The 23,186-nt window shown below is 36.2% G+C and overlaps 1 protein-coding gene across 5 annotated transcripts in view; it reads left to right on the plus strand.

Annotated features, from left to right (window-relative positions):
• The first annotated feature begins 1,689 nt into the window (after window positions 1–1,689).
• Window positions 1,690–23,186, plus strand: part of Vamp7 (vesicle associated membrane protein 7) — a 39,067-nt gene continuing 17,570 nt past the window's right edge. Inside the window, exons 1-7 of one of the 5 annotated variants that reach the window (XM_075957297.1) lie at window positions 1,740–1,836; window positions 3,475–3,562; window positions 7,723–7,877; window positions 10,861–10,918; window positions 12,393–12,530; window positions 14,920–15,010; window positions 18,628–18,695. In XM_075957297.1, the coding sequence (XP_075813412.1) occupies window positions 7,732–7,877; window positions 10,861–10,918; window positions 12,393–12,530; window positions 14,920–15,010; window positions 18,628–18,695 (501 nt within the window). In that variant the 5' untranslated portion in view covers window positions 1,740–1,836; window positions 3,475–3,562; window positions 7,723–7,731. Of the gene's footprint in view, window positions 1,837–3,474; window positions 3,563–7,722; window positions 7,878–10,860; window positions 10,919–12,392; window positions 12,531–14,919; window positions 15,011–18,627; window positions 18,696–23,186 lie in introns of all 5 variants that reach the window. The other 4 variants (XM_075957296.1, XM_075957298.1, XM_075957299.1 and 1 more) reach the window with 4 other exon arrangements.

The following is a 23,186-nucleotide window of genomic DNA, read 5'->3' on the forward strand; positions in this document are numbered from 1 at the left end:
CATAGTACAATAAAGAAAATAAAAGGAGAAATCTAAAGAAAAGCTAGATAATGGAGGGTCTTTGTATTTCCAATGAGATACTATAGGTAATGTTATCCCCTGACTAGAATTATTATTCACTAATCATTGGCAATCTCTGAAAAAGAATGAGAAAATCAAAGTTGTGTGAAATGAAATAGTGAGTAGTTGAATATGGATTGATATTTAGCTATGAGTTTTGAGGAAATATATGCATTCAAAGTCACACCTAGCATTCTGGAGTGAACAACTGATTGGTTGTCCATTCACTGACAACCAATTTCTGAGTGTGACATTCACTGAGATAGGATTTAGAGGAGAGAGACAAACAGGTTAGGGAACAGGGGAGGTAAAATCTATTAGGTAGATTGGGAACTATTATTAAGTTTTACGTACCCAAGATGTCCAGTTGATACCGGGACTCAGGAGTATTGTCTGGGCTTACTGTATTATACATGAGAATCATCAAGATATGAATGACAGTGTAATGGGGATAGCTGATAACAACAAGAAGTGTGTGAAGGATAAGGAAACAAAGTGCAGAGCATAGGCCTATGCAACGTGTACACTCCAAAAGTAAATGAGCTGGCATAGAGGTGGGAAGCAAACCTGGTGAATGTAGTATCTTTGAAAGAATAGATTTTAGAAAAAAAAGGGGGTTAAAGGAGAGAATATTCAGAGTATGTGTCTTGCAGAGTTGAATTATAGCTAAGGCTGAAAAGTACTTAGTAACATTGTTGAGATCTTTGTATGAAATGGAGAGATGGAGAATGATCATTCAAGTCTGTGTGTGATGAGGAGGTTGGAAGTGTGGGGTTGAAAGGGGTGCTTTTTGGTCTCTAAATGATGGTAATAAAGAGTCAGGAAGCAGGGACCTTGTCGGGGCAGTGGCAGAGGTGGTGGTGGTGATGAGTAAGACGAGTTCATCAAAGGAGAAAAAGGATATAGCATAGTATATTCAAATCACAGGAAACTATCTGCTGCTGCTGCTGCTGCTACTGCTGTTATTTTTGCTGCCAAAGTATGGGAAAAATGATTGGTAAAGAACACAAGAAAGCTACATCTTTTTTTCTTTTTTTAAAAAATTTATTTATTAAAGATTTCTGCCTCCTCCCCTCCACCGTCTCCCATTTCCCTCCCCCTCCCCCAATCAAGTCCCCCTCCCTCGTCAGCCCAAAGAGCAGTCCGGGTTCCCTGCCTTATGGGAAGTCCAAGGACCTCCCACCTCCTTCCAGGTCTAGTAAGGTGAGCATCCAAACTGCCTAGGCTCCTACAAAGCCCATACGTGCAGTTTTGATCCTACTACATCTTTTTTTCATAGCTAAGGCAAAAGGGGTGCCTGCCAGAGGAATTCTGTTTTGTCTATAACAGGCGACTTTAACTCCTGAGACTCAGTTGGGAGATGGTGGGGGAAGTTCAACTCCTCATTTATCCTGCTGATTATACTAACAGATTACTTGTGTTGTCTTGCATCCTCTCGTTTTCTGGGATTATATAGTACAGCGTTAGATGTTTACCAGCTGTTGAGCCTACCTAGGGCAGACGTGACGACATCGTAGTCGGAACTACCACTCCCAGAGTGCAGTATAAGTCCTGGGAAATGCGGAGGGTAGGAAACGTCTCAGATCCCGCCCTCTAGCTTGCTCCCATTGGAGGAGAGATCAGGTTCCCAGGAGGCCACGCGTAGGCGGGGCCCTTTACACGGAAGCTTGGGGCGTCAGGTCCTGTCCTTCTTTCGTTTCCGGCAGTGGGCGACACTGGGAAGACCTGCTCCCCTTGGCCAGGAGGCCGAGTTCCCGCTAGAGGGTACCCGGACAGGTAAATGGAGTAGGACATTTTTGCGGGAGGTGAGGACACACTTCGGAGAGAGAGCGGAGGGGGTGGTGTAAACTAAAAGGTGCTAGATTGGAGCAAAAGGCAGGGCAAGTGTGACTTGAATTTTTCTGTTGTCTTCAGTTCTAATTGTTGAGCAGGTCCAGTTTGGGCAAAGTATGTTTTACACTGCTGAAGAGGTCTCAGGTTAGTGTCAGAACGCGTCATTTAAGTTGTAATTACAGGGTGGAAAATATTAAGTCTCTCTCAATTCGCGTTCTGCAGACTTTTCTATAGTCAAAAAAAAAAAAACTCTTTCACCCATGTTCACCGACATCACTTTCTGCTCCGTGTTTTTCTCCTATTCATGCTTCCTTGTGAGTTCCTAGCATCCCCCTAACCCCCATACACTCGTAACGGTATTGACATTGCACTTTCTCGTTTCCAGTAGGCAGTAGATCCCCACTGAAAACTATTGTTTGAGCGTATTACTGTTATTTTTACTGATGGCCAGTATTTACCAAATTGATCATGTACTTGACTCGTTGGTTACTATGACTCTGACTCTCATAACCAATGAATTATCAAGTCTTTTTCTTGGGATTTTATTAATCACACTATGGCATATATCACCATTTTCTTTTGAAAATTCTTTTCCTTTGAATAGCTATGTCTTGAAGCAGTGTATTTAACATATATTTATTAAAGGGTGAATACATATTAAATACTCCTTTAAGTGCATGGGATGCATGGTAGTAAACAAGACATAGGAGGTGACTACTATAGGAACTTGCATGTTTGGGGAACAGGGATAAGTAGGAATAGTAAATCAATATGGTCGTGTGTGTGGATAAATGTAAAACTTTAAAGGTAGTTGGCTTGACAGAATAAAATTCTATCCTGAGAAAGTGATAGGGATTGAGTTGGACTTCAAATCATTTTCGAGAAAAAATAGTTGTGATAGCAACAGGAGTAATCTTTATCTGTAACTTGACTTTTTGTAAACACCCCTTCTTTTTAGTTGTCTAGCTTGACAGTGTTCTTTCTTTGCTATCTGTTGCAAGGTTATCCTACAAATTGCAATATACAACAACTTGTGGTTTATCTGCCATTGACTTATTTCTTGCTATGTCTCATACTGAAGAGTTGGTGACTGGATTACTATCAACAAACTGTCTACCTGAATTACGGAGGGAGTTTGGTAGTAAAAAAATATTACTCTTCTTGCCTGTTTCTATAGAATATAAAGTTATCTATTAGTTGGAATATTTTAAGTACACCCAGTGTTGACTTAACTGTTCAATAAATATTCTGTGCAAGGATTTTCTGAGAATTGGATAGATAAGGTAAAACAAGCACTTTGACCTCTCTTTTAAGGAAAAAATGTTAACAGTATATGAGGAAAATGCTGATACATAGATTTGTAACTAGTCATTCTTTGTCAGATTAGAATCACATAATTACATAATCTTGTTTTGAACAGTTTAAACAATTGTGGTTATTCTTAGGTTATTCATTTTCTACATCTTATTGTATTTATTTATGTCTGTCTCGCTCTGTATTATGATTCCCTTTATAGTATAGGAGTCCTTTTTATGTCAGTTTCATAACTCCGTTATCTACTGCTTTGACTGTCACATCCAGGCTGGCCTTGAACTCACTATATTGCTCAGACTTACCCTGAACTCTTCTTGATAGTCCTACCTCTACTTCCCAGGTGCTACGATCAGAGGTATGCACAACCACATCCAGCTACAACATACTTTTCTAAGTCCAAACTATAGTAGATTGCCTCATAGCTATAAGGACAGGTCTCTAAAATCACTGAGGAAAACGATGAGGTAGTTGGTTTTAGAAGTAGAAGAGGCAATTTGGAAGAATGTAAATTATATGGAAAATGGAGAATAGGATTGATTTGAGAACACAGAGTACTGTTAATTGTGTCTTCCATAAAGCTATGTTGAAGTCCTGACTTTTGACACCTGTGCATGGTACCTTACTGCATATAGGATTTTGTAAATAAAGATGCCATGTTGGAGTATAGTAGACACTTGACTAATATGATTGGTCTCAAAGGATAGAAGGAACACAGAAACAATGTTATCTGAAGACAAGAGAGCACTATGTGACTAGATTGGCAAAGATTAAAGTGTTACAACTGCAAGCCAAAGAAGAATGCTAGCAAATTGCTAGAAACTAGAAGAACCTAAAGATTCTTCCCTACAGATTTTGTAGGGAGCATGGTCCTACCAATGTCTTGATTTTCACCCTCTGGCCTTTTAAGCTTTGAGGTGATAAATTTTTGTCAGTGGTAATCCACCTGGTTTTTGATAATTTTTATGACTGCCACAGAAAACTAATTTAGAATTTTTAGCAAGATGTAAGTAGAATTGGGATAATGGCTATTGGCCTAAGTGATAAATGTCTAAGAAAATTAGGAGAAGCAGCACTGAGGAAAATCTGGTATTTCTATTATTTTGCCTCTCTATCTGGCTTATTTGATGCTTTTCTTTCTGAATGCTACTTTATACAGCATTTCTTGGTTTGTTAAATAGTCACATAGTGCTTATAATTAGTAAAGCTAGGTTTCCTTATTTCAAATACAGTGAGTGTTCTTTCTGCTATGTTGTTTCTGTTATCTCAACACTCATCAATATGTTAACACATTCAATTGCAAAAGAGTTATAATGTGGTTGGGCAAGATTTGACTGTACGTGAAGTTTTTTTAGTAATATATGACATCATTTTAAAAATTCCTATTAGTGACATCTGGAAAGAAAATAAGGTTTTTGTTGGTATATATGCAATGTTTAACAGTTTAAATTTTAATTTGGAACTACTTTTATTGTGGGAAAAATTTCTATTTTATACTATTTATTGCACTACTTCTCTGTAGCTTATATTCATTATTCCCAGTTTTACTCTCAAAAGTGTGCTCTTTATTCCAATACATATACACTTTATATAAACCTAAAAGATGTTTTACATTCCTTTTCTTTTTAAACTATCTTTAGTTTTTTACGCCATCCCCTTTATAACATAATCTCCAAATTTCTCACATGTAGTCTCTCCCTTCTGTACAGTCGAGATACCTAGAACGAAATTCAGTGTTCTCTGTAAAGTATAACTAACATAGCATGGAATAATAGTAGGACTTAGAGCAAATTACCCCATTTCCTAATATAATGTAAGATTATTTAAGCATTTTAAACAGTTACCTCATGCCCTTGGTTCATAATTAGTCTTTTTTATGTTGTTTCAAATCTTGTTTTTTTTTTTCTTGAAGTTGCAGAGTGACCAAAGCTGCCACTTTCATCTCTCTGTCTGAATACCATATGAATTCTTATCTCTGTATCTCTGTGCTTTCATTTGTTCAACTATTTGTCTCTTTGACCCTAGCTTCCTTCCTTTTGAAATTGAAGTCAATATTTTCTAGTCTTCATTCTTTGTATGAGGCAATACATCCAACCACTAAAACTTGTTCCTTTTCATTTTTTCTTTCCCTTTTGGACACATTTACCCACTTGGTTCTCTTGAGTTTTTTTTTTTTTTGTGGGTCTCTACTCTTATATTTCCTTTAATTGTTGGTTATGTCTTGTGTTTTTCATTGACCCTATTGTTTCTATCTTTTATGAATTATATTTTAAATGTCAAATTCACATGAACTCATCTTTGATAAAAGGGTATAGAATCAGCCCCTTAAGGAATTCACCATTTAGTGGTGAGTTAGGGGTTGAAAAAGTCACCAAGAAGAAAGCCAGAGAAGTCAAATACTTAGGAAAGTTTCAAGAATGACAATCAGTTAGCATGTTGGTAGTTCTTGAGAAATGAATTAAGGTGAATATAGAAAAATGATTATTATTTTATAGCATAGAAGGAGGCTGTTTGTGATTTTAGGAATTATTATATTTTGGATTTTTAAGGGCAAAAGCCAGAGTATAGTAAGTTGAGTGAAAAGGATGTAGAGAAACAAAGAATATATAGCCAAAAGTCTGAGAAATAGAATGATAAATGCAGAGTGGTGATACATGGTCAAGGGAGGCTTTTAGATCAAGGGAGATAAAAGTATGAGACGGTTTGGAAAGTGTAACTTCCTACATATTTGTTCAGAGGAGTCTGGAAAGAAGACTGCTAAAGACATAACTCTAGGGAACAAATTTGTTTAGGCATTAGGAATGAACATGAGATTCTACTAGAAGTTCAGCTTAAAAGATAGATGAATGAATACCTTTTGCTCTGTGGATTGTCCTTCAGTGCTGAGATTCTAATCAGTGCTCCGCAGATTCCCTGACCCTAAGTAGTTCATAGTTTTCTTCTTTATGTACTGAAGTATGGCTATGTTAATTATTTTCTTCTAGGCCAGATTATTTAACTACATTTTTCAGAATCTAACCTCTGACTTAAAAATCAGATTTTAAGAGATTATGTCAAGTCATTCATTCTGCTACCCAACATGATTTATAGTCTCATTATAGTTTGAGAACCACTGATACACTTGGTAAAAATAGTCGTGTTAAATTATATTACTTTGAAGGGTTAATTTTAATTTTTATAGCTTAAACCATGAAACAGAGAAATCTGGCCTAATGTAGGAAGAAAAATGAGCATATTCATATCCAAATATCAGGAAAGTTATTTTGAACTCATGCCATATTGTTTTGGTGATAGTTTGTTTATGAAAGTCCTACCATAAATTATAAAATCATTTTTCTTTTGTGGAAGGTTTGTGTTAATTTCATTTGGTTGCTTTTATGAATAATGCTTTTCTATTAGAGGTAATTCTCATATAGTCATAAATTATATAATGTACATATTATTGGCTATATACAGCCATGTGGGTTCTAGAATCACAGTGTCTGGGTTTAAGTCATCCTATCACTGTAGCCTTGTAATCTTGAGAGAAATAGTTATGGTGTCAATGCCTCAGTTTCCTTATCTATAATAGCATCATAACTGTATATAATCCCATTGAGTTATGCAAATTAAATGAGCTGATATCTGTTCCAAGGTGAATACTCAATAAATATGGGTTGTTGTTATCATTGTTAATCTAGAATCTAGTTTCTGCTAAACTATTTCCCTAAGATAAATTTTCAGGATGAGATTACTTCATTAAACTGTGATGACATGGACATCATGTCACTTTGCTGTCTATTACCATTACTTTTCAAAACAGCATCAAGTTTCTGCTATATAATTTATAAATACAGCCTGTGTATGCACCATACATAACTATAAGCAGTATAAGTCATAAGCTTGTAGAAAACCTTAAGGTTGTTCTCTCTCTTTTTTCTTATTGCTGAGGATCAAGCCCAGGGTTACAGGCATACTAAGCATATTTTATACCACTGAGCTGTGTCCCAGTTCCTATTAACTTTCATTGATTTTTATACTATAGTGGCTTGTTCAGTACTATCTGTAGATGGATGTAGATAAATGATAAGTTTAGTTTTGAAAGCTTATGCCTTAGTGCTGTGGGATAATGATCTTGTACCCTGTAAAGATTTGTTACTTGTATTAGTTTAATAAAATGTTGATTGGCCAGTAGCCAGGTAGGAAGTATAGTTGTGGCAATCAGAACAGGAGAATTCTGGAAAGAAGAAAGGCTCAGTCTCAAGTCATCACCGAGACGCAAAGGAATCAAAATGAGAATGCCTCACTGATAAAGGTACCAAGCCATGTGGCTGACACAGACAAGAATTATGGGTTAATGTAAGATGTAAGAGTTAGTTAATAAGAAAGCCTGAGCTAATAGGCCAAAGAGTTTATAATTAATGTAGACCTCTGTGTATTTCTTTGGGACTGAATGGCTGTGGGACTGGGTGGGACAGAAACCTTCTGCCAACACCTAAGTAATATTCTAAATCTGTGTCCTTTTTTTACTTTTAATAGATTGAAGTCATGGCCATTCTTTTTGCTGTTGTTGCCAGGGGAACCACTATCCTTGCCAAACATGCTTGGTGTGGAGGAAACTTCCTGGAGGTGACAGAGCAGATTCTGGCTAAGATACCTTCTGAAAATAATAAACTAACTTACTCACATGGCAAGTGAGTTCTGATCTGCATGTGGTAGAGGGAAGGAAGGAATTTTATTGTAGTAAAAACAGTAGAAAATAAGTTTTTAGGTAGATTATTTGACAAAACAATAATTTGACTAGCTTAGACAATTTGTGGTACTAAGCTAGGCATGGTGGTAACTCATGCCTCTAATCCTACTACTTGCTCCCATTGTGAGTTCAAACCAGTCTAAACCACAGGATGAAATTCTACCTCAGAACAGTAAAAAAAAAAAATCTGGTTTTGTTATTTATTAACTTATGGTTATTTTATTTTATCATTGAAATTATATATTAAAGAAATATATGGCAATGTTATATATAAAAATAGCTTTTCTATCAAGTTCTAAGATATATGAAATGATACAGATAATATAAAAAGTATTTGTATTCATTCTTTTAGTAAATATTAACACAATACTTAACTATTGATAGATACTTTACCTGTTGAAAGTGATATAACAAGAAATTTAGTATTTACCTTCATAAAGATTATAGCTTAATGATGAAATCTATAGATAAGTATAGTAGAGACTGCAAAATAGTGGCATTTAAGTTAGAAGGAACAGAGTTATACAGAGTATTTATGAAATAGTCATTCTCTGTGACTAGTACCCAGCATGATGATGATGATAAAACTAAAGTGATGAGTAGGAGAAAGTTATGCATGGCTTCATAGGGCATGTTAAGAGTTTATGCTTACCAGTAGGCAGTGGAAAGGTACTGAAGGTTTTGAAGGTATGACAGGTTTTGCTGTAGAAATATCACTATGGTGTTGTATTAAAGAGGACATAGATGGGAAATCATAGTAATCATGTTAAAAAGTGCATTAACTTTCCTCATTGATGCGTAAAATATTTTATTTAATCCTTATTTCCTTAAGGTTTTTTCCCCTTAGGTTTTAATGTCAGGAAATCCTTATTACTTTTTAGAATTAAGCCACTTTACAGGTTACTTAAAGCTACTATGAAAAGACACCATGATACAATTTGACATATATGAAAATAGTCCTGAGATGAGTGGTTCAGAGCCATCACTGTTGAAAAAATACGGAATTCCTTTATTTGGAGGAAAGGATTATATCTTCCACTAATATTATTAGAGCCAGAATTTAGAAACATACCCACATATAGCTATAAGGCAGCCTAAGAAATTTAACTACAATGTAAGTTTTAGAAGAAGAAAATATTTTATACATGCTGTGATTTCTACCCAAATCTTCACTGCTTTTCCCATGTTTGTTGGATGAAGTTTAATCACTGACTTTTTTTAAAAAAAACTTATGGCCTGGTTTCAGTCATATGATGTTAGTTATCTCAATAAGGTAACTTTTACTAAGTTGAATACTTTCACTAGATCTTCAGCTAGCTAAGCCTAAAACTTCAGAATCATATTTCACTTCTTCACCAAATATTTACCTTTCATCTACAAGTTTGTCAGCCCGTTTCTTCTCTATTTCCATTTTTCTTCAGTGACCTTGTCTTCTACTCCTTTAGTCCTCATTTTTGTTTTCTACCTACACTTAACAAGTTACTAGTCAATGCTCATTTCTTAGTTTCTTCATAACATTTGTGATAATTCTCTTCATTTATTGGTGTATGGTCACCATACTTAGGTTTGTAAAAATCTGTCCAGGAAGACAAAAGCAGGTTTGAAAAAGGTCGCATATGTAGGACTGGAGCTCAGGTGCTGGGTTCCATACCCATTTTCGGTATCATCAAATGTAATAATGCTACCTTCCCCAGGCAAAAATGGTTTGAATATTTTCCTTGTTCTCAAAGCAGTATGCAATGCAGTTTATAAAATCTTGTATAATCTAGTATGTACCTATTTTTGTACTGTCATCTGTCCAGGCAATTACACTTTCCCCTGCATATTCTCTACTTTTGTCATGTGAACTGATCTTACTCTCCTATATCTGTATCTATTACGTGCTCTTTTTATCTTCACATCCTTACACTGCCTAATTCTGTACTTTCGTCTATTCTTTGCTTACTCTTTGCATTCCTACCACTTATTCTTTAGAATTCAGATCACATATCACTTTGACCCATTGGTAAATGTCCATTACCCCATTACTCTATACTACCCTCAACCTTGTTATGATCTTGTTTGCCATGCTGCTTTATTAGTCTTTACAATCCCTAAAAAAGCAGGGACTGATGGTTTTACATTCTGTATCTTTATTATCCTGCAGATTAACTTGATTAAAGTAGATCCTCAATTGTTATTGTTGAGAATTTGGTAGCAAAGGTGTTTGTATTTGTCATACCAGGAAAAAGCTAAACAAAAACAAAAATTCTGTGGCTCACTGGAGATAAATTTTAATTGTGTGTCCCTTCTAAGATACTCTCTCTTCTTTAGGCCTTAAGAATCCAATTATGCATTCAATAATTCTTTTATTCTTTTATTTTTTGAGACAGGATCTCACTATGTATGCTGACTGGTCTGGAACTTGCTATATAGATCAGGCTGACCTTGAACTCAAGCACTAGGATTAAAGGCATATGCCACCATACCCAGCAATATTTAGTAATTCTAAATTACTAGGATATTTATAGCAAAGAGTCTTCACTTTATCCATACCCTGCCTCCCACACCAAGTCAGCATTTTTTCTTGACAAGAACACTTTTAGTTCTTTTTGTAGTCAATGACTAGTTCAAATTTCTCTGGGAAAGAAATAAAAGATGCTACATGTGGAAAAAAATCCAATTATGCTTTTGTAGCTAACATTTTAATGGTTAATGCATATGTTATTATATTTAGGAAAGAGAACTCATTTTCATATTTTATTCATTTTTGTCAGTTTAACTAGAGATAGAAATGTATTGGGAAGGGGAGGATGAGAATGTGTTGTATTTGTATCATTATAGTGAAATTGGACATACTGAACTAAGTTCTATATAGATAGAACTTAGAAGTGAAATAGATGATGCTTAAAACCACAATATGTTTTATATCTTTTATTCTACAGTTACTTGTTTCATTACATCTGCCAAGACAGGATTGTGTATCTTTGTATCACTGATGATGTAAGTAACTTGAAGATGTATTGTTATTTAACTGTGTATACTAATACAGTCAATTATTAATTATCTTTACCTATAATGGGTTAAGGTGATAAAAAAAATTTATACCTAGAAATGTTTTCTACATGTTGTATTTGTTATAAAAAGCACCTTATGACAAAGTTTGATGCTTAAATATGTATTATTCAGCTCAGTTTTGATACTTTCTGCTTAATATCTCTAAACATTTATTACTGTACAGTATGTTGAAATTGGTATTTGTGATTATGATTGTTGTTTGGTTTTGTTTTAACTCATTTTTTGTATTTTTATTTTTTTTTGTTTTCAATATACCCTGACTGTAGTTTCCCCTCCGTCTACTACTCCCAGACCCCCAACTCCTCCCTGCCCCCACCATCTCCTCTCTTTCCCAGATCTACTCTTGCTCCATTTCTCTTTAGAAAAGAGCAGGCCAGCCAGGGCTATCCACTGAACATGGCATAATAAGATACAATAAGACTAGGTACAACCCCTCATATCAAGGCTGGTAAAGGCAATCCAGTAGATAAGAGCTGCTAATGCTGCGCCAGGAAGCCTTCTCTTAAAGGAGCCACGCCTCTGCTCACTGCCAGCAAACAGCCTATCTGAAAAATGCAGCTACCAAGAAGCTGCACTTGGCTCCCATTTTTGTGGGTCTAGAAGACCCCCTTTTTAAAAAAAATGGAGACTATTTGTTCATTTCCCAGCTGCCCAGACCCAAATAACCACACAGAAACTATATTAATTACAATACTGTTTGACTGATGACTCAGGTGTATTTCTAGCTTACATCTTAAATTAACCCATTTCTATTATTCTGTGTATCACCACAAGGTTGTGAAAGTTTTCCAGTGTCTTTCTCCTTTGGCAGCTACATGGTGTCTCCTTGACTCTGCCTACTCTCTCTCTCTATCTCTTTCTGCCTGGTTATATTCTGCCCTGCCATAGGCCAAAGCAGCTTTATTCATTAACCAATAAGAGCAACACATATAGAAGGACATCCCACATTAAGATTTTTTCTTCTAACTCTTACATTTTGTTGGTTATGCTTGCATCTGTAATTCCTGATCTTTTACCCAGATTTTCCATTTACAGAATTCCCTATATTTGTGTTTTCTATTGTCTCTATTTCAGTTTTTTCAAGTCTTGATCTGTTTCCTTCACCTGTTTGATTGTTTTTTTTCTTGGCTTTCTTTGTGGAATTTGTTGATTTTTTTTTTCCCCACATACAGTTGTTTTTAGTTTGGATTTTGTTCTCAGCTTTTTAATTTATTAGCTGTATGACAAATGGAAAGTTAGTTGTCTTTTGGAAGCTTTTGTTCCTTATCTATGAAACAGAGTCACTTCTAGTTATTCCTAATGGAGTCATGAATCAGTAAACAGTATTGTTGTTTGTGCTAATCTGCCACATATCTTTGATTGCTTTGTAAATAGGAGTACAATGTGGGTCACTTTACAGGATTTTGAGCGTTCTCGAGCCTTCAGTTTTCTGAATGAAGTAAAGAAGAGGTTCCAGACTACTTATGGTTCCAGAGCACAGACTGCACTTCCATATGCTATGAATAGTGAGTTCTCGAGTGTTTTGGCTGCACAGCTGGTAAGATTTTTCTCAGGACATAGTGTTTTGATGTATATTTTCTTCTTTATTGCCTTTAAACACCATGGATATAGGGGCCCTGGCCTATAGAACACTTTTATGATTGCGTTACTATAAGCCAACATAATAAAGTTTCCCTATTAAAATATAAAAGGGTCATTTTAGTGTAGAAAGCTGATTGGTGACATTCTCTATTACTAATAGTCAGCATAGCTCAGGATTTGGAAGAATGTTAAAGATAGACGGGTTTGACTACTCATTTAATGTTTAGATCCACTAAACATGTGAACTGGCATTGTATCCCATGCATAAACCCTTTCCTTATCCACGATATGTTTGATATTTGAATAGTTCAAATTAGACATGTTAAAATTTGTTCATCTGCCTAACTCCCTCATTCTCAACTGAATTGATGATGATGATGATGTGTGTGCACATCTGAAATGCCACCCCAGTCAAGATTTAAAAAACAAATCTTTCCATTAACCCTAAACTTTACCCCATGCCCCTTCTTAGTAAGTCATCTACCCAATACTCTGTCCCAGCAAATTATTGATCTATTTTTCGTTTCTATAGATTAGTTTTTTCTAGAATTTTGTATAAATGCACTCATAAAGTATTCTGATGTGTCTTGTTTGTTTTCCTCATTATAATACTTCTAGCCCTCATCCATCTTGAATAAGTCAGCAGCATATTTTTGTTTTCTGTTGACCAATACTGTATACATACTGTTTTACTCATTTATCTGTTGCTCAATGTCTGGTTGCTGTTTGTTTTTAACTGTTACAAGTAAAGCTGCTGTGAATCTCTACATGTCTTTGTGTGGAAATATGTTTTTATTTCTCTGGTAAATAAATGCCTAGGAATGGAATTCCTGGGTCATATGGTAATATTTAATTTAAAAATCTATCACCTTATATTTCCAAAGTGAATGTACCATTTTTAAATTCTCATTGGCAATTCCAGTGTTTTACATCTTTGTCAGCATTTATTGTCTGTCATTTTAGCTATTCTAGTGGATATGCACTGGTATCTCATAGTGTTTTTAATCTGCATTTTCATGCTATGAATGATCGCAAGCACCTTTCAAAATGCTTTCTTTTTATCTGTAAAAGTATCTGGGTACAAAGACATATGGAAACTATACATTTTAATCAGTTTTCACTTTTTCTATTTTAAAAAATACTTTGAGTAGCAGCAAAATTAACAACTGTTTTGTTATTAGCTCCAGATTTGTGTGTGATCCTTTGAATTACTAATTTCTTCCCTATAGCAGATAGAAATAATGAAAATATCTACATCATAGAGTTTTATAGGGGATTAATTAATATATTTTCTGAATTACTTTCCATACTGAAATATCTGTAATATTGTGCATTAAGTACTTTATAGTTGTTTGTCTTGAGTGATAATTTCAAAATATATACTATCATCAGTCTTTTATATTCTAGATCTTGAGAGAAGCCAATGAAAGTAAGATACATATTGTAATCCCAGCAGCTAGATGGGCAGATATTAAAAGAACTGAGTGTGCCCCTATTCTGTCATATTCAAAAAATAAGAAAAATCAAGAGTACTTTTATCCTATCCAGCCTCTCCCCATCCCAACTATAGTCATTTTTAATTTGTTCCTTTCTTCTTGTATAAGTACAGATTACATATCCTCTCGCCTCTGCCCTAAGAGTCTCATATATTTCAAATATTGTAATGCATTCACTGAATTTTACTTAAAATAAGATGTTTTATACTAAAGTGCATTCAATATGAGAGCAGTTTTTATACTGCCAATAATTTTCCTTTTTTTGTTTGTTTTTTTAATTTATTTTTTTATTGAAAAAAAGGAAAAAAAAGTTTCCGCCTCCTCCCAGCCTCCCATTTCCCTCCCGCTCCATTTCCCTCCCCCTCCCCTCACTCTTCTCCCCCTCCCTCTCCAGTCCAAAGAGCAGTCAGGGTTCCCTGCTCTGTGGAAAGTCCAAGGTCCTCCCCCCTCCGTCCATGTCTAGGAAGGTGAACATCCAAACTGGCTAGGCTCCCACAAAGCCAGAACATGAAGTAGGATCAAAACCCCATGCCATCGTCCTTGGCTTCTCATCAGCCCTCATTGTTCACCATGTTCAGAGAGTCCGGTTTTATCCCATGCTTTTTCAGTCACAGTCCAGCTGGCCTTGGTGAGCTCCCAATAGATCAGCCCCACTGTCTCCGTGGGTGGGTGCACCCCTCGTGGTCCTGACTTCCTTGCCAATAATTTTCTAAATGTAAACATTTTTCAGGTATATGTATCTTTTATATAATAGAACCATGATTCTATAGCATTCCTCAGTATAGGTTGTTACACTTTCGTTTTTTAATTATGTCTTAATATTGTAAGTTAAAACTTAATATCTTGTAGAAACATCATTCCGAAAATAAAGGGCAAGACAGAATGATGGAGACTCAAGCTCAAGTGGATGAACTAAAAGGAATTATGGTCAGAAACATAGGTATGTTTCAGTGGCATAGTTTCATTCATATGAACACAAATAACACTGGTTTATTAGATTGGAGACAGATTATTGTAGGGAAGCAGAAACAGCATTTCCTTGTTTTCACCATCTAGATTAGTGATTCTTAACCTTCCTAATGCTGTGACCCTTTAATACAGTTCCTCATGTTGTAGTGACCCCCTAACATAAAATTATTTTCATTGCTTCTTCATACATGTAATTTTGCTTCTGTTATGAATTGTAATGTAAATATATGATATGCAAGATATCTGATATGCAACCCTTGTGAGGGTTGAGAGCCACTGATCTAGGTGTTGATACCTGGTCTTGCCTTTGTTGGGTGGGTGTTTTGTTCCTTGGTTTCTATTGCCCACTTTGCTTCTTAGGTGGGTGTGGTGATTGTGTATTGCTTGATAGGGAATGCTTCTGGGATCCTGCTAAGTATGGACAAGGGGCTTCCTGGTTCAGTGCATTTCTAGGTACTGGGAACTGATACTTAGAAATGGGAATGAGCTAGAAGAGAGGCTGGGTGGCTCCACAGGAAGGAGAAGAAGGTGTTCTACCATAATCTGTTTAGTACCCTAGGAATGGAAGCAAATAATCAGGAGAGGCCACAGAAGGTAGTTTGCTGTGGATCTGGGGATGAAACTTGGGTATTGATTTTGGAGGAAAGGATAGGGAGTAAAGATCTGAAGCTCACCTACCTTCTTCACTGGCTTACTTGGTTCTCTGAATGGCTTTACTGGTAGCTTCCCAGGGGAATGCCTGCTAGAGTTGGGTTCTGAGACAAAGGTATGAGTGTGGAAGAATGTTGGAGAAGATCTATATAATCCTCTGGAAATGGTGACTGAAAGGGAGGGGAGGCTGTGTAGCAGGTTGTCTGTTATAGAGCTGGGGGTAAGACTAGCGGATGAGATTTGGAAGAAAGGGAACGTTGAAGATCTGCAATTAGTTTGCTTCCCTGGCCTGTATATCAGGCAGTATTTTGATTATGGCTACTAATGCTGCTATAAAACACCATGACAAAAAGAAACTTGGGGAGGAAAAGGTTTATTTGGCTTACACTTCTACATCATAGCCCATCAGTGAAGGAAGTCAGGACATGACTTCAAGCATGGCTGCAACCTTGAAAGCAAGAACCGATACAGAGGCCATGGAAGGGTGCTGCTTATGGCTTGCTCTCTGTAGCTTGCTCTTCTTATAGAACCAGGACCACCAGCCTCTGTGTGTGTGTGTGTGTGTGTGTGTGTGTGTGTGTGTGTGTGTGTGTGTGTGTGTGTGTATGTATTGGTGGTTGTTGGTCTATTTGTTTTCTCAATTTATGGTGTACATTTCTTTTGTGAGACAGTCTTATGTAAGACTGTGCTTAAACTTACTATTTAGCTGATGATGACCTTGAAGTTCTGGTTTTCCTGTATTCTAGTATTCTTTCTATAATTTTAATAAAATATCCTGAGGAAAGCACTTAGAGAAGAAAAGGTTTGCATCTTAGAAAAGAAAAGATTTTAGTTTGCAAGGCCATCATAGCAGGGAAGTCACAAGCTTGAAGTAGCCAGTTATATCACATCTACCTTTAAGAATACAGAAAAATAAATGCATTCATGCTTAGTGCTCATCTATCTTACTATACGCTTAAATGTCGCAGGGCCAAAAACTAGGGTATAGTGCTATCTACGTTTTGGCTGGGTCTTACATCAATTAAGGTAAACAAGGCAAATTCCTACAGATAAGCCTACAGGCCAATCTGATCTAGATATTTCTTTTTTAATTTGTTTTTTGTTTTGTTTTCTTTTATTTATTTATTTTTTTAAAGATTTATTTATTAATTATATAAACACACCAGAAGAGGGCGCCAGATCTCATTACAGATGATTGTGAGCCACCATGTGGTTGCTGGGAATTTAAATCGTGACTTCTGGAAGAGCTACCAGCACTCTTTTTTTTTTTTTATTTGTAATAGCCAGAACCTGGAAACAACCTGTCTTCCCAAGTGATTCTAAGTCGTATCAAATTGTCAATTAAAACTAACGCTGATTTGACCTCCAAGGTATTAGTGTTGGCAGAGATTTCTGTCCTGCCCCGTCCCGCATCTGTTCAATACCCCCAAAATACACAGAGACCTACATTAATTATAAACTGGTTGGCCTAGTAGCTTAGCCTTCTTATTAACTCTTATAACTTATATTAGCCCATAATTCTTGTCTGTGTTAGCCACGTGACTTGGTACCTGTTATCAACGAGGCATTCTCATCTTGCTTTGTCTGTGTCTGGGTGATGGCTGCAGACTGACCTTTCTTCTTCCCAGAATTCTCCTGTTCTAGTTGTCTTGCCTATACTTCCTGCCTGGTCGCTCCACCTATACTTCCTGCCTGGCTATTGGCCAATCAGCGTTTTATTAAAAATAATACAAGTGACAGGATAAAAGACCATTATCCAACAGTATATTGGGATTATAGATGTGTTCCAGTTTATGTAGCGCTAATGATTAAATCCAGGATTTTTGCATGTTAGCAAAGAATTCTGCTAAGTAAGCCACATCCCCAGATCCTCTTGTGATGCCTTTGTTTGACTTTAATAACCAAGATAATAATGAACCCATTTCATATGTTGAGAAATATTTTTTTCTTTTGTCTTTTTCAAGAAGTTTGTGAAAGGTGGGCAGTGGTGGCACTTGTCTTTAATCCCAGCACTCGAGAGGGAGAAGCAGGCAGATCTCTTTGAGTTCAAGGACAGCCTGATCTACAGAGTGAGTTCAGGACAGTCTCCAAAGCTACACAGAGAAACCCTGTTCAAAAAAAAAAACCAGAAGTTTATGATAAAGTAGTGTGTATTTTTCTTGAAATATTTTATATAGAATTCATCTTTTAATTTATCCAGGCATTGATTTTTTTATTCAAAGTTTTGAAATTGTTGGCTTAATCTCATATTGTTACATTCAGATTTTTATTTTTTAATTATTTGTGTATGGTAACTGGAATATGCCACTGTGTGTGTGTGAATGTCAGAGGACAACTCGATTGAACCTATTTTCTCCTATGTATATGTGGGTTCTGGAGATTGTACTCATATTATCAGGCTTGACAAAAAACACCCTTACCTTTCTGGATTGTTTTGCTAACGTCAAACTTGCATATTTATTGTAAGGATATGTAATAATTAAGTTTATAGGAAGAAATAAAAAAAGATGAGAAGTTAGATGACCTCAAACATCTAGAGAGGGCTTTTTTTTTAATGCTGGAGAGGTGCCATCCTGAGTACTAGCCTCACCATGATCAGGGCAAAAGACCCAGTCACTCAGTGACCATAGTTCCAGAGAGCACAGTTCATATTCTCCAAGATGGGAGTTTTGTAATGATAGTGAAATGGGAAAGCATTCATTAGTGGCAGAATAGGGAGGTTAGCTGTTTTCCTTAAATAAGCTGTTTTTGAAAATATAGTCTGTTGTTTCTATGCAACTATCAGTTGTCTTGAATTGGGGTCAGCTGCTTTTCTTCTGAAGTCAAATAGTTAACTTCATGGAACTTTGAACTCAGTTTTAGGGCTTTTGGCTTTGGTGAGTGGGTCCCTTTATTTCTAATATAAAACATCATTTCTATTTGTAAAAATATTTCCAGATTTGGTTGCTCAACGTGGAGAAAGATTGGAATTACTGATAGACAAAACAGAAAACCTTGTGGATTCAGTAAGTATAGAATATGATATTTCTTTCTAGGGTTTTAAAACAACTGCACTTATGTCTAAGAAAATGTGGAAATGCCTTAAATCTTAGGCTGAGGTATTTTGTTTCTCTGTTTCATTTCTCATATCTATTATGTCATTATTTTGTGATAAGAAGGGTAAAAGTGAGACATACAAAACAATCTCTCAGCAGCCATCAATGAAGCTTTTTTAAAAAAAATATACTCAATGTGTAGAATTAATTTTCTAAAATTTTGGATTGAGGCAAAGTTTTTCAATTGATAAATAATTCATTATGTACTTTTGCTGTAAGTTTCAGCTTGGTGTGTGTGACTCATTGTGAATCCTGAAACTATGCAATTCCTTTTGGTGTTTATAGTGTTAACTTGATTTTTTTCCTTATATCAAGCCAAAGGTATAAGTTGAAATGTGCCATTAATCCTTAACTGAGATAAGTATGTCCCTGTGAGTTACTTGTTCTATTCTCACATATTTCTTTATATTTTTCACTCTTCTCTCATATATTACATCCCTCCCTCCCCTTCCCCATGCTTCCCCCACCTCCCTTCTCCCCTAGTTCCATCCCCCTTCTGTTTCCCTTCAGAAAAGAGCAGACCTCCCAAGTCCATCAATCAAACATGGCTTAATATGCTACAATAAGACCATGTACATACCATCATATCAAAGCTGAACAAGGTGACCCAGTAGGAGGAAAAGGGTCAGAGACAGCCCCCACCTCCACTGTTAGGAATCCTACAAGAACACCAGGCTACTCTGCCATAACATATTGTAGAGGATCTAGGTCAGACCCTTACAGGATCCCTGATCTCTGTAAGCCCCCATGAGTCCCAGTCAGTTGATTCTATGGGTTTTGTTCTTGTGTTGTCCTTGTCCTCTCTGGTTACTCCTATCCTTCCTTCCCCTCCTCCTCAAGCCCCCCTGATCTCTGCCTAATGTTTAACTGCTCCAGTCAATTACTGGTTATAGTCTCTCTGGTCTCTTTAATGATGATTCTGCTAGGCTCTGGTCCCAGAATACTCTGCAGGCAGGACAAACTGTACATTGAAGATTTTGTGGCTGGGTTGCTACCTCAATCCCTCCACTTGAGGCCTTGTCTGGCTATAAAAGATGAACGAGTCAGACTCTGTGTCCCCCATTATTAGGAGTCTTTGCTATGGTTACTCTTGTAAATTCCATCGAATTTCCATTGAACTGTTTTCACTTCACCCCCCCCTCCAAATGCTCCTCCCAATTTCCAGTGTTTTCTCCCACATTCTGACTTGATCTCTCCTGTTTCCAACCCCACTCGCCCTCAGTCCATCCTCGAAAGCTGTTCTATTACTTCTTCCCAGGGAGATCCTTGTGTTCCCCCCTTAAGCCTGCCTTGTTTCTTAGACTCTCTGGGTCTGTGGACCTTAGTATGATTATCTTTTACTTTAAAGCTAATATCCATGCCTTGTTTGTCTTTCTGTGTCTGGGTTACCTCACTCAGGATGATATTTTTCAAGTTCCATCCATTTGCCTGCAAATTTCATTATGTCATTGTTTTTAACAGCTAAGTAATAAATACTCTGTTATGTAAATGTGCCACATTTTCTTTATCCATTCTTCAGTTGAGAGACATCTAGGTTGCTTCCAGGTTCTAGTTATTACTAATAAACATGCTATGAACATAGTTGAGCAAGTGTCCTGTGGTTGAGCATCGTTTGGGTATATGCCCAAGAGTAGTATGGCTGGCTCATGACATAGATCAATTCCCAATTTTCAGATGAACTGCAATATTGATTTCCAAAGTGGCTCTATAAGTTTACACTCCCACCAGCAGTGGAGGGAATGTTCCCCTTCTTCTACATCCTCTCCAGCATGAACTGTCATTTGTGTTTTTTATCTTACCTATTCTAATAAGCATAATATGGAGTCTTGGAGTCTTTTTGATTTTCATTTCCCTGATGGCTAATGATATTGAACATTTCTTTGTTTCTTGACCATTTTGGTTTTCTCTGTTAAATTCTGTTTAGATCTGTAGTCCAGCAGGACAGTGGTGGCACGTGCCTTTAACCCTAGCTCTCAGGAGGCAAAGGTAAGAGGCAGGAGGATCTCTGTAAGTTCAAGGCCAGCCTGGTCTATAGAGCTAGTTCCAGGACAACTACAAAACAAAACAAAATAGGTCTGTTCTCCATTTTTAAAATTGGTTTGTCGATGTCTAGTTTCTTGAGTTCTTTATATATTTTGGATATTAGCCCTCTGTCAGATGTGAAGCTGGTGAAAATCTTTTCTGTTCTGTGGACTGCCATTTTGTCCTATTGATGGTATCCTTTGCTATATAGAAGCTTTTCAGTTTCATGAGATTCCATTTATTAATTGTTGATCTTAGTACCTGCACTGTTGGTGTTCTGTTCAGGAAGTTGTCTTCTGTGCCAATAGTTCAAGGCTATTCCCCACTTTCTCTTCTATCAGGTTCAGTGTATCTGGTCTTATGATGAGGTCTTTGATTCATTTGGAGTTAATTTTTTGTGCAAGATGGTAAGTATGGATCTGTTTGCTTTCTTCAACATACCAGCATCTAATTGGACCAGTGCCATGTATTGAAGATGCCTTCCTTTTTCTATTATATATTTCTGTCTTATTTATCAAAAATTAGGTGTCCATAGATATGTGTATTTATGTCTGGGTCTTTGATTCAATTCCATTGACCAACATGTCTGTTTTTATGGCAGTACCATGTGGTTTATATTACTACAGCTCTGTAGTATAGCTTGAAATCATGGATGGTGATACCTCCAGAAGTTCTTTTATTATATAGGGTTGTTTTAGCTATCCTTGGTCTTTTATTTCATATGAAGTTGAGCATTAATTCTTTCAAGATCTATAAAGAATTGTGTTAGAATTTTGATGGAGATTGTGTTTAATCTGTAGATTGCTTTTGGTAGGATGGCTGTTTTTAGTATGTTAATCCTACCAATCCATGAGCATGGGAAACTTTTGCATCATCTGATATCTCCTTCAATTTACTTCTTTGAAGACTTTAAGTATTTATTATAAAGTCTTTCACTTGTTTGGTTATAGTTAACCCCAAGATATTTTATATTTTTGTGGCTATTGTAAAGGGTATTGTTTCCCTGAATTCTTTCTCATCCTGTTTATCATTTGTATATAGGTGTGCTACTAATTTTTTAGTTAACTGTATATCCAGCCACATTGCTGAAGATATTTATCAGTTGTAGGAGTCCCCTGGTAAAAAGTTTGGTATCACTTATGTGATAATTATTTTATCATCTGCAAATAGCAACACTTTGACTTCTTCCTTTCCAACTTATATCCCCTTAATCTCCTTTTGTTGTCTTATTGCTCTAGCTAGAACTTTGAATACTATATTGAATACATATGGAGAGAGTGGACAGCCTTATCTTGTTCCTGATTTTAGTGAAATTGCATTGAATTTCTCTCAGTTAATTTGATGTTGGCTGTTGGCTTGCTGTATACTGCCTTAATTATGTTTAGGTATGTTCCTTGTATCCCTGATCTCTCCAAGACCTTTATCATGAAGGAATGTTAGATTTAGTCAAAGGTATCTTCAGTATATAAAGAGATGATCATGTGGTTTTTTTCTTTCAGCTTGTTTATATGGTAAATTACATTGACAGGTTTTCGTATGTTGAACCATGCCTGCATCTCTACAATGAAGCCTACTTATCATGGTGTATGATCTTTTTGATGTGTTTTTGAATTTGATTTGCGAGTATTTTATTGAGTAATTTTGCATAAATTTTTATGAGATTGGTCTGTAATTCTCTTCCTTTGTTGAATCTTTGTGTGGTTGGAAGTTTTTATTTTTTTTTCTTGATTTCTGCCTTGACACAGTAGTTGATTTATATGGAGTTGTTCAGTTTCCAATGAGTTTGTAGGATGTTTGCAGTTTCTGTTGTTGTTGATATCCAGATTTAATCTGTGGTGGTCTATTCTTCTGACTAGTATGGCCTGCACCTGAACAGGGATGTCTGCTGGCTTTGTAGGGGTAGGCTCAGTGGTATCTATCTTTACATTTTCTGTGCAGTTCATTGTAAAAGTGTTTTGAAAACAATGATAAACATATAGAGATCTATTACAGGGTAAAATTTTACACATTTAAAAAAAGAGGGTGTTCACGACAACCTTTCAGGGGTGCGTGGTCTATCAAACCATATTTGTCTGGAAGTATTCCACAGGTTCTCATCTTATGTGGAAAAGAGCCTCCTTCCTAAAGCAACATATCCTTAGACTCAAATTTTGGAATTAAGATGCCTTTAAAACATATGTGTTGGTTTAGCTTAGCAGCCCATACAATGAAATGTCTCTCTGTACTTAGCTCCTTCACAGTCAAAAAATTCAAGGAAACACAATAATATACATAATCCAGACTCTCTGTGAACTTTTCGTCTTTACATGGCTTGGTTTTACTCTATTACTTTTTAATGTTTATTTTTTTATTTTTACTCCTTTAATCTATGACTGTCTG

Source organism: Microtus pennsylvanicus, chromosome X, assembly GCF_037038515.1.
Source record: "Microtus pennsylvanicus isolate mMicPen1 chromosome X, mMicPen1.hap1, whole genome shotgun sequence".
Lineage (NCBI taxonomy): Eukaryota > Metazoa > Chordata > Mammalia > Rodentia > Cricetidae > Microtus > Microtus pennsylvanicus.